A 15,641-nucleotide genomic window follows, 5' to 3' on the forward strand; every position below is an offset into this window, starting at 1 on the left:
GACTCACCTGCTTGACACATCCTCCAGGACTCACCTGCCTGACACATCCTCCAGGACTCCCCAGTGTCACTTTCATATTCTCCAGGACTCACCTAAGACCCCTTCATATCCTCCAGGACTCACCTGCTTGACACATCCTGCAGGACTCACCTGCTTGACACATCCTGCAGGATTCACCTGCTTGACACATCCTGCAGGACTCACCTGCCTGACACATCCTCCAGGACTCACCTGCTTGACACATCCTGCAGGACTCACCTGCCTGACACATCCTCCAGGACTCACCTGCTTGACACATCCTGCAGGACTCACCTGCTCGACACATCCTCCAGGACTCACCTGCTTGACACATCCTCCAGGACTCACATGCTTGACACATCCTCCAGGACTCACCTGCTTGACACATCCTCCAGGACTCACCTGCCTGACACATCCTCCAGGACTCCCCAGTGTCACTTTCATATTCTCCAGGACTCACCTAAGACCCCTTCATATCCTCCAGGACTCACCTGCTTGACACATCCTGCAGGACTCACCTGCTCGACACATCCTGCAGGACTCACCTGCTTGACACATCCTCCAGGACTCACATGCTTGACACCGGTTGGTCAGTGCAGCACCCAGGGACCATCTCAGTGTGGCGTGTGAAGATCATATTCTGCTCTAGATTAGATCTAGAGTTATTCATCATCTGGCTCTAGAAATTTACCCCTGTGGCATATCTCTATCAACACCTGGGAGGGTTGGTTCCCTCCCCACCCTCGAAGCGGGTGAGGGGTTGTTACCTAAGTAGAGGGAGGGAGTGGGGGGGGGGGGAAGTAGGGGGAGGGTGGGCTGGAGTGCTCGGCTCTCACTGTGACGGGACAGATTAGTTGCCAGATGACAGTGCTTGAAGAAACTGCTGATTGGAACTGAGTCGCCCACTCTAAGTTGTGAATTGTTGCCGTTGGTGAGTATGGCAGCGGCCACCTGTCCTCACACTACATGAAGTGTTGCCGTTGGTGAGTATGGCAGCTGCCACCTATCCTCACACTACATGAAGTGTTGCCGTTGGTGAGTATGGCAGCTGCCACCTATCCTCACACTACATGAAGTGTTGCCGTTGGTGAGTATGGCAGCTGCCACCTATCCTCACACTACATGAAGTGTTGCCGTTGATGAGTATGGCAGCTGCCACCTATCCTCACACTACATGAAGTGTTGCCATTGGTGAGTATGGCAGCTGCCACCTATCCTCACACTACATGAATTAATATTCTCGGATGTTTCAGGTTAAGCTGAAACAACTGCTTATTTGACGTTTATAACATTGTAAGAACAAGTTGGTTAATAAGTGCATGACACAGTGGCTTAGATTAGAGATTCCTACAGTAACTACGCTTAGTGAGAGGTACAATGTTCTCAGTGTTACAGCGGCCTCGTTTAGTGAGTGCTAGAGTTGCCTTACTTCGTGAGTGTTACATCGGCCTCGCTTAGTGGGTGCAACTAGAGAATTGCTAAGAGAGTGCTACAGTGGACTCACTTGCTGAGTGAAATGGTTTCCTTGCTTAATGAGTGCTACAGTTGCCTTGCATGATGAGTTGCCTCATATCCTGAGTGTTACAGTGGCCTCGCTTAGTTAATACTTGGCTAACCTTACTGAGAGTGCTAGAGTGCCCTCGCATATTGGGATTATTGTGTCCTCGCTTAGTGTGTCTTTCAGTGGCCTCAGTTAGTGCTGCAGCCTGCTCTCTTAGTGAGAGTTACAGTGGTCAAGCTTAGTGAAGGTTACATTGACCTCGCTTAGTGAATGGTACAGTGCCCCCGCTCATACTTAGTGAGCACTTCAGTGCCCGAACTTAGTAAGTGCTCCAGTGCTCATGCCGAGTGAATGCTTCAAAGCCCGTGCTTAATGAGAGCTTCACTGCCCGTGCTAAGTGAGTGTTTCAGTGTTCGGGCTTAGTGAGTACTTAAGTGCCCGTGCTTCGTGAGTGCTTTAGTGCCTGTGCTTAGTGAGTGCTTCAGTGCTATGCTTAGTTAGTGTTTCTGGGGACTCGCTTATGAGTGTTACAGTAGCCTCTCTTGTTGAGTGTGAATGTGGTCGTGTAGAGCATGTGCTGCGGAGGCCTCACTCAGGGGGCATAATGCCAAAATATACAATGACTGAAAACTGGTTTGATTTCAATAAAACCTTTTTGGACTATTTGTATATGAAATTGGCTTCAACTGGTCCAAATCTCAGCATCGTGGTATAAATAGGAATGGAGAATTTTATTCTAATTATGTGTCAAAAATTTTCTAAAATTTTCAAAATTAACATCAAACATAAGTGTCAACTGATATCATGTCTATGACTCTAAGCTATCACAATAGCATATAATAAAGTATTTTAATAATTAGTTCCCCCCCCAAAAAAAAAAATAGTTAAAACAAAATATATTATATTTTTTTTAATTTTTCTCAATTTTTTTTTATCATATTCGTGTATCGGGCCATTTGCATGAAACTTATACACCTTACTGAACGTAAGTCTATCTGGAAGGTTTCCAATTTTGGAGGAAATTGGCTGATGTCAACCTGCCACAGGTGGCAAAATCTTTGACTTCATTTATTGTCAAGTAACATAAAAGTGCGTATATTCCTTAATTTTTTATTTAATTTACATGAAACTTACACCTTATATGTAGAGTTTATGTCTCTACAATCATTCTAAGATACATTATTCTTAAGTTTATTTATTGATTTTATAAATATTTATAGACATGAAATACTTTCAGAAATTTTTTGGGGAACTTTGACTATATGTATTAGTAAAACTAAACATATTTTGGATAATCCGCTTGGACAAATCCTGTATTATATGCTAATGTGATAGATGAGTGTCATATAAATTATTACATTTGAAACTTGTGGTTGTACTGAATTATTGAAAATGTGTAATATTCGTTGATTTGTTTTCTCCTTTTCTAATTAGGCTGCGATACTGAAACATGGAACGGTGGCAGCCCTTTTCATATACAATAAGTCAAACACGTTTGGTTGACATTGAACCAATTTTAATATCCGGCTTTATATCCCTTAGTGAGTGTTAGAGTGACCTTGAATAGTGAGTTTTTAGTTGGCTCACTTTGTGAGTGCAACAGTGGGATCGGTTATTTGAGTGCTGCAGTGGACTAGCTTAGTGAGTGAAAAAGTGGCCCTCGCTTAGTGTGGGTTACACTTGCCTTGCTTAGTGAATGCTAGAATTGCCTCACTTAGTGTCAAAGTGTAACTCTCTCATGTTAGAGAGTACTACAGCACCCTCGTTTAGTGAGGGCTTTAGTAGGTTAACTTATTGAGTGTTACAGTAGCCTCGGATAGTGAGTCCTATAGTTGCATCACTCAGTGAGTACTGCAGCAGCCTCACTTATGAATATTAAAGTTGCCACGCTTAGTTAATGCTAAAGTCGCCTCGATTAGTGAGTGCTACTGTGACCCTAATTTTTCGGCTTTCTAGAAAATGAAATTTAGGATTTGTCAATCTTTCTTCATATGACAAGTTTCTAGTTTGTTGAATTAACTTTGTCATCCAACGCTGGGCGAGTTCTAATGAATTTATATCCATTCTATAGTACAATGACCAAACTGAAATACATAATCTAAATGGGGCCTAACCAGAGCAAGATATAGCTGAAGAACATCACCAGGCGTTTTATTACTGACGCTTCAATAAATAATTCCCAGTATCCTCCTATTTGTCTCATTACAAACATTTATGCATTGATTTTTTGGTTTTAAATTCTTACTAGTCTTAACTCCCAGATCCCATTCGTAATCAGACTCCGCAATCTCAACATCATCTAGCCCGTACCTTGTAACTCTATCATCATTACCTAGCCTTAAAACCTTACATATGTCAGCATTAAACTGCATATGCTAATCTTTTGATTATTTCAAAACCTATTTAGATCCTAATTTTTGACCTATTTAGATCGTCTTGAAGTGATAGTGACTCTTGTTTAGTGTATGTTTCCTTCCCGATTTTAGTATCATCGGCAAATTTGCAAATATTACTGCTCAAACCTGAATGTAAACCATTTATATATGTTATGAATAACAGAGGTTCCCGGACAGAGCCTTGATACAAGCCACTTAAAACTTTTCCCCACTCTGACTTAACCCCATTGATACTAACTCTATGTTATCTTTGGTATAGGCATGCCCTAATCCAACTTCATATAGAACCCCCAGTACTGTGGGCCTCTTTCTTTTTAATTAGTCGTTCATGTGGCACTGTATCAAAAGCTTTGCTAAAGTCAAGGTTCACAATGTCACAAATATTACCACTATCATGCAACTGCCTCAACTATGCTGGAATAAAATGATAGCAAATTTGTTAAACATGAACGGCCATTTTTAAAACCATGTTGTGAGTTATATATTAATTTATGTTTTTCAAGATGAAGACGAATGGTATTTGCAGTTATCAATTCAAGTAACTGTCCCACAATAGATGTTAAGCTAATTGGCCGATAATTTGATGCACATGATCTATCTCCTTTTTTGAAAATTGGTACCACATTAGCAACGTTCCACGACTCTGGCACTCTGCCTGACTCTAATGATTTATTAAATATGGTAGACAACGGCTCGCAAAGCTCCACTTTGCATTATTTAAGCACCCTGGCAAACACTGTGTCCGGCCCTGGTGATTTGTTTGGCTTAAGTTTCACTATTTGTTTAATAACATCCTCCCTGGTAATGGTAAAACTAGTCAACCTGTCCTCTTCCCTACCCACATTGTCTTGTTTGGCTGAAGACATAATGTTAAGTTCCTTGTTAGTAAATACAGAGATAAAGCATTTATTATAAATTTTAATCTTCGTCATAATCAGTTATCTGACCTGTCTTAGTTTTTAATGGATCTATCCTTTCCTTAATCTTTGTTCGATATAACTGGAAAAAAATATATGATTAGTCTTTGCTTGCCCTGCTATGCCCCTTTCCTTTCCGGCCCGTTATCGTCGTGAGGGGTCTTGGTAGGCGGCTGCCGGAGTGGGATGCTCTATGGGACAGTCCTCTGTCCTTTTGAAACTTTTTACTCCTGCTGCTGTCTTCTCGAATTCTGCCAGATAACTTTTCCTTTTCCTTATGTTTCATTATTCTCCCTCCTCCTCTCCTTTCTTCTTGTCATTTCCCTTCGACCTTTTGCCTGTCTTGATTATTCTTTCGGACATTTTCTGTTTTCCGGGTGTTTGGGGAGGCACACTCTCTCACCTGTAGAACTGTGGTACCCAACGTCGCAAGAAAAGGGACGCTTTTATTGTCAATACTCCTTTCGTCACTGAACCCGATCTCGACGAACTGACGGTTCTTAATGTGGCGATTGTGGGGCGTATACTCACGACGCACCCTTGGGGATGGGGGAGCCCCGGCCAGACCTGTCTCTTGTTGGGTGTCCTATCCACTAATTGTGGGTACGGAGGCACATTCTTGAATGAAAGTATTACCTCTCGTTTTCATGTCGTTGAATACTGTCCCTCTTATGACTTTTCAGTCTCGTGGGGTGGGCGACAAAGCCCCCGAGTCTGACGGTGCTAGAAGACCTGGCTCTGTAGCCCCCGCTGCATTGGGCCCAGACCTAGTTCCTACTTTGACTCTTCTGACTACTCCCTTCCCTCCTCTGTGGTTGGGTCGAGCCCCAAGCCCCCAGTGGTGACCACCTCGTCCCCTGGTACGGCTCAGTCTCTCATTGTGACTACTGCGCCTTTTAACTCCTCTTTCTCTGGGGGTTCTCAATGCCGTCTCCGCCACGGCTGCACTTGTACGATCCCTTTCCATACTAATACTTACCACGTCTTGTTGGGTCCTGCTTCGTTGGCTAAATACTTTGATCTCCACCATCTGGATTCTACACCTCCTGCCGATTTCTCCCTCCATAAACACCTTATTGATTCGGTAGATGCCTCTGTTATTTTTACCACACCCATTTCGGTACAAGTGTCGCCGCTGCTTCTTCTCAGGATGCAGCTACCCACTTAGCCACATTGTCCTGCATTGGGGAGACCCCTGTTCGGGTCTCGAAAAACACTCGTTTAAATGCCAGTGTTCGCACTGTTCACCTCCTGCTCCATGTTGCAACTAATGTTAGGGACCTAAAAGACTCCCATGCGGATACTAAACATATCCTCGAAGCCCAAGGCCATCCTGTCCTCCAGGTGGACACGTTCACTCGCCCCCTCGTGGTCATCGCCATTAGCACCTTCGAGTTCTGAAAATCACCTTCGATAGTAGGATTCTTCCACCCTCTATCGTTCTTGCTGGTGCCAGATGCTCTGTTCAGAAGTACATCCCCTCTCCTAGACTTTGTAATAAGTGTTGGAGGCTCAGGCACGGTGCCATCAAATGCACAAGTCTTGTCACTCTATGCCCCATGTGTGGGGACAATGGCCACTCAATGAGAGAGTGCTCTTCTCCCCAGGCTTGCTGCCTCAGTTGTGGTGAGGCCCACCCTACCTTCTCCCACACATGTATACACTGTTGTTGTTGTTGTTGTTTTAGATTTAGCTACCCAGAACGAAGTGTCCATGTAGCACGGGCTATGGTGAGCCCGTAAATGTGTATATACTACAAGCTTGAGGAAGCTGTCCTCAACTTGAAACACCGGGATCATTCAACTTTTCCTGAAGCGAGAAGCCAAGTCCGCCGTCTCCACCCTTTCACTGACGTATCTTATGCTCGCGTATGGCATTCTACCTCTCCTCGTCCTTCCTACCTTCCTCAGTCACAACCGTTTCCAGGCCTTAGACCTGCACACGCCCACCGCCTCCTCCCTTGTTCCTTTACGTTCTGTCCCGAAGGGTCTCCCTCCTGGTTCTCCATCTGGAGTTTTCCCCCTTCCTACTCAGTCGCTATGTATCCTATGTGTCTTCTTTCCCCTCTCCCTCTGATCCTTCTTCGGAACCCTCCCCCTAGTCTCTTGGCCTTCCATGCCGCCTGTCTGTCCAGGCTGTTGTCCATCATCCTCCCAGCAATCTTCATATTGTTCGCTCCTGGTCTTCTTCTCCTGTTGAGACTATTGAGCCTGTCGCCCAGTACGTTGTTGCTGAAACACCTGTCTCTTTGAGTCAGAAACATAAGCCTGGGTCCTCTCCTTCCACCTCCCCAAAGGGTAAGAAGGCATTGCTTTCTTCCTAGCCCCCACCTCTGATTCTATTGCTACGTCCCCTTCTATTTCGGTGGTCGGGGCCCCCCTGTCCCAGCTATGGAGGTTTCTTTAGCCCCTGATTCCCTCTCGTTTGCTGCCCTTGTTTCTGTTCCGCCCTTTCCCTGCTATCCTTGACAGCCTCTCTCGGTTGTCTCCTCCTCCTCCTACGGACCCCGTCCGTCCTCCTCTGGTCTGTACTCCCGCTCCCTTCCTTCCATCCTTCCTAAGTTTACCCATGTCCCCTATCCCTGATTTTGCTGACCCTGATCCTGATCCTGATCTTATTTAATATACTGTTCTTCTTTACCTTTGTTTCTTCAAAGGTAAAAGGTAAAGGTCTTCTGTTTTCTGTTGCTGCCCTTTCTCTTTTTGATAATGTTTATTCTTCAATGGAATATTTGTGGATTTTATGCCAACTTCCACGAACTCCAACTCTGATTACACAGTTTTCATCACTTTGTGTTTGTCTCCAGGAACCAATGCTTGGTGCTCGTCTTGGTCACTTTCGTGGATATTTCTTTCTTTCTCCCCCCCAGCTCTTGCTGGGGCCCGTAACTCTACTGCTCTCTTGATTCGTACTGATATTCCCTTCGTCCCCCTTCTTTTTCCATCACCTATCCATTGTTCTGCTGCCCGTGTTTTTGTGTGTAAATGGTATACAATCTGTTCCATTTATCTCCCCTCAAATGTCCCGTTTTCCCTTCCTGATCTTAAGCACCTCCTGGACTCCTTGCCAGAGCCGGTGCTCCTGTTGGGTGATTTCAACTGTCGACATGCCTTCTGGGGTGATGTTCTGACAAACACCCGAGGCCGCCTTCTGTAATCGTTCGTCCTATCTTCTTTCCTGTTTCTTCTGAATTTTGGTGAGCCCATCATGTGGACTCTCGAATTCGCACCCTTTCCTGTCTTCATCTTTCTCTCTGCTCGTCGTGCCTTTCCTTAGATCTCACGTGGCTGGTTCTTGATGACCTCTATATCAGTGGCCATTTCCCCATCCTCGTTTCCTTTTTCTCTTTTTACCCTCCCCTCTCCTTCCCTAGGTGGCAGTTTGCTAAGGCTGACTGGCACCTATTCATCCTCCGTGCTACTCTTTCTGACCTCTCGACTCTGCCTCTTCCTCGTGCCCTCCTCCTTTTTCATGACACCGTCTTCGACGCTGCCCTCCACTCTATTCCTCGCTCTGCCTCCCGGGGCACGCGGAAGTGAGTTCCCTGGTGGAATGCGGACTGTGCTCAGGCTGTCCGCTGTAAGCGTGCAGCCTCGAAGAAACATGGACGCCGGCAGACGGCTGATTATTTTATTTTGTTTTGGAAGGCAAGTGTGGTGGCCCGTAGGACCATCTGTACAGTTAAACGTGAGAATTGGAAATCTTATGTTTCCACCATTATGTGCAATACTCCTCTGCCACAGATCTGGAATAAGATCCCCAAGATTGCAGGTAAGTTCATTCCAGATGTCTCGCCGGTTCTTCACCTCCGTGGTATTCTTATGGGAACCCCCAGTGAAGGTCGCGACTAAACTAGGTTCCCACTTTTCGACTGTTAACTCCGGTTCTCATCCTCCTCAATCCTTCCTTCTTCGTAAGGCTGTTCTTGAATCTCATCCCTTGGATTTCCGCACTCCTCTCCGCCTTCCCTATAACGATCCCTTCTCTCTTTCTCTGAATTTGATGATGTTAATGAAATGGGTCTGTAATTGCAAGGTTCTTTCGGTTTAGGAATTGGAATGATGCCTGCTTTCTTCTAAGAGGTCGGTATTTTGCCTTGCTGTCAAGATGCATTGATAACGTCCAATATTCCTTGTTCTCCAGCAGGACCTGCATGTGCGATCATTGAGTATGTAATGTTATCAGCACCTGATGCAGTGTCCTTACCACCTTTTTTGGCTCTGATTAGTTCTTGTTTGGTGAAGGGACAGTCACATTCATCATTTGTAGCAATGCCATCATGAATAGCTGTCAACCTCTCTTGTTTTAATTGTTCTTGCGGCCTTCGGACCATTGCAGGAAGCTGGTATGAAGCTGCTCTTTTTGCAAATTGGAGAGCAAGTTTCTCAGCCTCATGCAATGACTGAATACATGCCTGTGGTCGGGCTGGTCGACCTGGTATGGATTTAATCTGACCCAATATCTTGTCGAGACTACTATGTTCATTTAGAGTTTGACACCACTCAAACCATCTTGCCTCCTTTACTTCTCTAGAAACTCGTCTTGCTTCAGATATCACCGCTCTTAGCAGAGTTCTTCCTTCTGGTAAGGGGTTTCTCTTTAGATGTTTTCTGAAGATGTTGACTCTGTGGTTATGTTCTTTAACTTCATTACTATAGAACCAATAGTTCTTTCGTTTTGTGTTTCCTGTGATAATGATTGGAATACCTTTGTTTGCAGTTGCTGCAATGGCTTCCTGCAGATTGGTCTCGTGTATGTTCAAATCCTCAGGTGGCATATATGTTGCATTTCATTTTTCAAGTTCCTCTTAGTATATTTTCCAATTGTTTTTTTTTTAAATTCCACCTAGGTTGTGTAGGTAATGTAGGAGGTCTTTGTATGTTTAGTGTTGTGAGTCACTGGTGACTCACAATCTATGTTTAGGATAGTGATCACTGGGTCTACCTCCCACTTCGCCTGATGCTTGAGTGCTGTTGAGATTAATATAAAATCAAGGGAACCTCTTAGAATGTGAGTGGGTTCCCCAGTGTTGAGAAGTGTAATTTAAGGTACTTCTCGCAGAGCTGCAGCTAAATGGCGCCCATCTGCATTAACTGGCCCAGGTCTCACCTAACTCTTGATGATGAGCATTAAAATCCCCAGCAATAATTACATTTTCCTGCGTAGCCAAGGCAAGCACTGCCTCTGCTTCTAGTTTACGTCTAGATGGGCTTGTAGACGTTGTATATGAGGAGCTCAATATTAGCCTTATTCACTGTTACTGCTAATACCTCTACTCCATCCCCACACGAAACTGGGTCTATTTTCTTGCTGGGTATTGTGTTCCTGACAAGGGTCATTAACCCTCTTTGTCTCCCCTGCTCATACGGTATAACATAGTGCTGATATCCAGCTAATCTGAAGAACTTCGTGGTTGGAAAAAAGAGTTTCTTCCAAAAAGATTATACCTGCTTTAGTACTGATTGCAGCCTCCTGAAAGGTGGAATTTTTATTTCCAAAACCCTGTATGTTCCACTACAGTATTCGTAATGGCCAGACGACGGTTTCGGTTGGTGTTGTCTGTTCTTGTAGAACTCTTCTTCGTAATCGACGTCTATATTCTCCACCTCGCAAGTCGTGTCGCTGCAAATCGGACTGCATTGATTGCTCTTGTTCATCCCCTGCGTTGTAGGAATCTGTGCATAACTGTGGTCCATCACTTTGTTGTTGGTATTGGTGCATGTCGGACTGCATTGATTGTTCGTGTCCGTTTCTTGTGTTGTCGGAATCTGTGCATCTCTGCCATCCAGTATTTTGTTGTTGATGTTGATGCATATTGAGCTGCATTGATTGTTCATGCCCGCCTCTTGTGTTGTTGGAGCCTATGCATCTCTGCTGGTCAATATTTCTTTCTTGGTGTTGTTGCATATCAGACTGCATAGACTGTTGATGTCTGTCTCTTGTGTTGAAAGATTCTGTTGATCTTGAGGGATCAACTGCTTCTTGCAGTTGCTTTTGTGAATGTAGATTGTCCGATGTCTTGACTACCCGACTGTTGTTGGTAATATTTATGTCCATGTCGCGTTGTTTGTCCTCTTGTGCTTCGTCTTGCCTCAGACTGTCTATTTCTTGTATAACTTCTTGAGTCTTGATTTCTTGAGTCTGTTGTTGTAACGTGTTCTGCGTCATTTGTAGACAATTGATAATGTTCTCTGCCATGATCTTCACGATGCTTCTCAGCTGGACCTCGGTAAAACTGAAAATGTATTGCATTGTTTCCGAAAGTAATTGCATTTTGCATTTTTGCTTTTGTTGTATTTCTGTATCATTTTTGTGTATTTTCTGATTTGGCGTTCATAGACTTAAGAAATTTTGCTCTGTGAGAGTGGGTCTCTGTTGTGGCTGTGCACGAGTGTTCCAGACGTTGGTGTTGGTGTATACGGTGCTGGTCTGTGTGTTTATCCTTGCCTGAGCTGTCTGCACTTTTTCTTTCCGTGCAGAGCAGGTTGTGCTCCAGGCATGATGTTTGCCTCCACAATTTGACCTGTTGTGGTCTGGTTTTCTTTGTGCTTGGCTATACAGTCTTTGGTTGAATGCCTCAGACTGCACACTCCACATCTCTCCTGTCCGGTGCAGCGTGAATAATGGTGGCCATATTTCTGACACCTGAATCACTGCAGGGGTTCCGGAACGTATGGTCTCTGTCGATATATTCCCCAATTTCCAAGATTAAATGTTTCTGGCACATGTCCCATGACCGTTACCAGAACCTGACGTGTCGCTGCTTTGTGTACTTTTGTTCGGCATTTTTCCGCATTCAGGATTTGCTTGTGTTCTAGTACTGGATCCAGGGAAAAGTCAATTGGGTATCCCAAAATTCTGAAGGGTCCAGCTTTTCCAAGCATACAGGTTTCCCTTGCAGGACTTTTACTTTTTCTAAGTAATTTGCAGTCTGTTGGTCTCGTGGTATCATTATTGTTTCTCCTCTCAGGATGACTGTGATGGAAAGTTTAAGTTCTGGTTGTTCCTTTTCCAGTGTTGTTACATCTCCGTAAAGTAACAACGACTATTGTGACGTGAAAATGGTTAATAGAGCAATGGCTATTAGGGCAGATGGAATGCCAGTCACACTAAAATAAAAAAAATGTAAATAAAACTGCTTGATGACTTCTTCACTGTGTGGTAACTGCAGGATAAAGTACAAAGAATGGAAAAATGTAAATACTTTACTATGACAAAAAAAGACTTACAAATTTACAAAAATAAAAAAAAGTTCCTCCAAGACTTGGCTAAATTACAGTGTGTAAAATGTAAAACACAATCAAACAGACAAGTTAACGTTATGTTAAAGAACAAGAAATAAATGGGGCTGGAATACTGAGTACTAGGCTGCGTAAATCTACCACCACACCGGGAAGTGTGAGAGCAGCTGTAGCAGGTTTGAGCCTCTGAGAATATTCTGACTGGTGGTGGCTGGCTGGCTTCTATATATAAAGGAGCTGGTTCACCTAGATGACGTTGGTGTGTCGATAATTAGAAGCCAGAAGTCACAAACTATCGAGGTGCTTGTTCACCAGCCATCGGCGCACGCTTGCAGTCATCAGGTGTGCTGGGGTTACGGGTACTGGAGAGTAGGGGGTAGTGGTATACTGTCTAGTTGATGTTGCTTTTGCTGTTTATTCTTGATTCTTGAATATGGAGACGTGGTGTGGTAGAATAGGCGATGATGGAACAGGCCCAATCTCCTTCCTAGAGAGATTCTTGTGACACTATATGTTGTAGGAAAGTGGTCTATCTGCATTATCTTGAATTTTGGAAGAAGTGCAGAGTCTGTCGATCTCTGGTGTGTGACTGGTACTGTCCTCTCCTGTCTCATACTGTCGTCTTGTGGCTGGGCTGTGGACAGAGAATCATTGTCTGACCCTGGCTGGTGTGTGACTGATGCTGTCCTCTCTAGTTCCATTATGTCTGCTGCCTCCATTGCTTCTTTTTTACTTCCCCATGACGTCTCCACGTAGTGAGGACCGCTTCACTGCCCTAGCTAATGCCCGAGACACTCCCAGGCCTGGAGAAATTCATTCCCTTCCAACGAAGGTCGTAGAATGATTCCCCCAGGTAGAATCAGGAATACCTAACACCTAATTAAGCGGTTTGGTCTACCTTTCATTGAAAAGGCTCGGTTCACCTTCTATGGTGCCTCCTTGTGGCGATGCCCGCAAGGTATCGCCAAGCCCTTCAGAGTAGGACTCTAAGTGATACGGTTCTACCCAAAAAAATCGGTCATGGGCAACGAGAATGTGATACGAGAGTTTGGGTCGCCTGCATACTGGGTTGCACAGAATACCAATCAGCTGGACAGCAGATAATCAAGAACGTTGTTTGTCCATCAATTGTAGATTGTAGATGAAATCAGTATTGTTTCCTTCGAAACAAGATATTGTCTGAGTCTTGGAGTATTTCTTCTTCACAAAACCGTGATGATTTGAGCTGATGGGTGCTCATAATCGTAAGTTTCCCGGGAACAAAACCGTGTGCGGCCACCTAGTAATGGCGCCGGCAACGAGTACGATGATGTTGATGTGGTTCAGGGCTTTGTTGAAGTTGATAATGCAGTGCCTGGTTATGCTTATGTTGTGGTTGAATGTGTGGAGGACGAGAATGCTTTCTAAGGAGGACAAGCCTGCACCCAAAACCTCCAGCCCTATTCTGGCAGGTAGAGCTTTGATTTTGTCCTTGTACAGGTGCTGTAGGCACCGCTTGATTGACAGCTGTAGTTGTAGGTATCTATGTGTCTGAATTGACAGGAAAGGAAGTAACACTGGTGCTGTATTTGAACTGCTGTGCGTTTCCCCAGTTGGTGTGATTGAAGGTGTTCGCTGCGACAGAAATGTGTCAAGACCTGCATATGGATTTGCAGATCAGTAATTGAATCATTGAAGCTCCCTGTGAGGTCTTATTCTGAATACAGTCCCACCAATCCCAAGCCTCTAAATTACTAGCAATGTAGGACCAGCAACTTCTAACTTCAGCACTTTGTGCAGAGAAGCTGGAGTCTTTTGATGAAACTATTTGGATTTTCACACAATTCCTTGAAGGAGTCAATGATCTCCAAAATGTTAAACAGAGCCTCCCTGTGTTAGAGAAACTTCTGGGAAAGTTGGTAAAACTGAAGATAAGCAGCTTGTTGTTCAGTATATGTGGCAGATAGGTAAGAAGTAGTCAGGTCATGCTGCGTTGCAGAATCAGACTGTATATCATATTCTTCAGGATCAGCAATCTTCCGCTGAGTCCTGATATCTTGCATACGAGTACAGCAGAAGTCAATGTCTGTCTCGTACGGTGTATGACAAATGTTAGAACAAGTATCCTGTTAGCACTGAACATACTCTTTATTTACTGTTTATTTCTTGTGGTATACCTACAAACACATCAGATAAAACACTAGAAGATATCCCAAGACAGATCAAGTTTTCAAGATCTTAATATGGTGCGACCAGCTACGCCTAGAAAAAGACACACTAGGCCAGTACAGTCAGGTACCACACCCGACAGAGCGAGAGGGGCCAGCCACTGACCTAACCTATGATGACTCGGTGATGGGAGTGTGTGGTGGTGGGGAATATCCACAACGATCACAGAGTATTCACACTTATCTCAAGCAAAGCGCAAACTCCTGAAATCTGCTAAAGTCTACATTTTTTCCATAAAGACAGCACAAGGGAGCTACCCAACCTTCCCTCCCTGACTGTGTCCTCACACCTTTTCTCTCTCTCTTCTCACCTATTATCTCTCATCTCTAACGCTTCTCTATCTATTCTCTTTCCACTTCGCATCTCTTCTGTCTCTCCTACCTTCTCTCTCCACTTCTCATCTCTTATCTATCTATCTCTTCCCTCTCTTATCTCCTCTCTTCTCTTCTCTATACTATCTGTCAGTGCTACACATAAACATTTTCTTTTATTGTTTTCACAATTCCATTTTTGATTTAATTAAACTTTTTTTATATCTTGGTTTAGATACATATATATGATATTGTAGACAACATTGAACTTTTGCTTCTTGGAAGTCTAAATTTCAATCATATAATTAATTAATAATTGCCTCCTTCTGTCTTTGTTAATACGGTTAGTTTACCCTAGTAAACATCTCCAATTATACATGCAAAATATTATAAGTATAATTAGAGATATAATTAAGAAAAAAAAACCTTTGCTTTAAAAAACGGATCGTTACAATGTCTGTTTATGAAAACGTTAAAAATATGTGTTCAAAAACGGTAAATCTCACGTTCTAAAAATGTTAAAATATATTATTGTATACGTTTATAAAATGTATTTAAAAAGTTTTAAATAAATTATCAAATCCATCTATAAAACATATTTAACCCTGAAACCGCACAATACATATATAGATGATTTCAGTAACAAAACTGAAACCGCGCAATACATTAATAGCTGTTTTAGTGTCTAGCGCCTTAATTTAAACACCCCGCATGGAATAGGGGCAGCTATAGTGTAGCCACGACCGATAGTTGACAGACGCCTACTAGAAAAAAATCCTGGCCAACATTCCTAGATGTGAGAGCGTCAGTATTGAGCGAGCCACCAAGGCTTATGCACGCAGCATAAGTGCACAGCATAGCTGTCCAGCTTGTGACCACAACATTGCCTAAAAAGTCAAAATATATATGTTCTTGTTATTATTTAGCGATGATAGTATTACAGAAGACCCCTGACTGATAAAACTGACCAGGATTCTGAAAATAGCAGGATTGTGGTGATATTTAGCGCTGTGCTCCATGGAGGGAGTAGTAATGCTGTGGGAGGGAGG

General features: G+C 43.7%; 1 protein-coding gene across 5 annotated transcripts in view; it reads left to right on the forward strand.

Annotated features, from left to right (window-relative positions):
- Nucleotides 1–821: 821 nt before the first annotated feature.
- LOC123764442 (D-beta-hydroxybutyrate dehydrogenase, mitochondrial) overlaps nt 822–15,641 on the forward strand; it is a 66,019-nt gene continuing 51,199 nt past the window's right edge. Inside the window, exon 1 of one of the 5 annotated variants that reach the window (XM_069316131.1) lies at nt 822–949. Coding sequence is in view for 1 of the 5 variants with exons in the window: in XM_069316130.1 (XP_069172231.1) it covers nt 1,790–1,841 (52 nt within the window). In the remaining 4 variants the exon portion in view is untranslated. Of the gene's footprint in view, nt 950–979; nt 1,002–1,046; nt 1,210–1,774; nt 1,842–15,641 lie in introns of those variants that run through there. The other 4 variants (XM_069316134.1, XM_069316133.1, XM_069316132.1 and 1 more) reach the window with 4 other exon arrangements.

The sequence above is a fragment of the Procambarus clarkii genome, chromosome 82, assembly GCF_040958095.1.
Source record: "Procambarus clarkii isolate CNS0578487 chromosome 82, FALCON_Pclarkii_2.0, whole genome shotgun sequence".
NCBI lineage: Eukaryota > Metazoa > Arthropoda > Malacostraca > Decapoda > Cambaridae > Procambarus > Procambarus clarkii.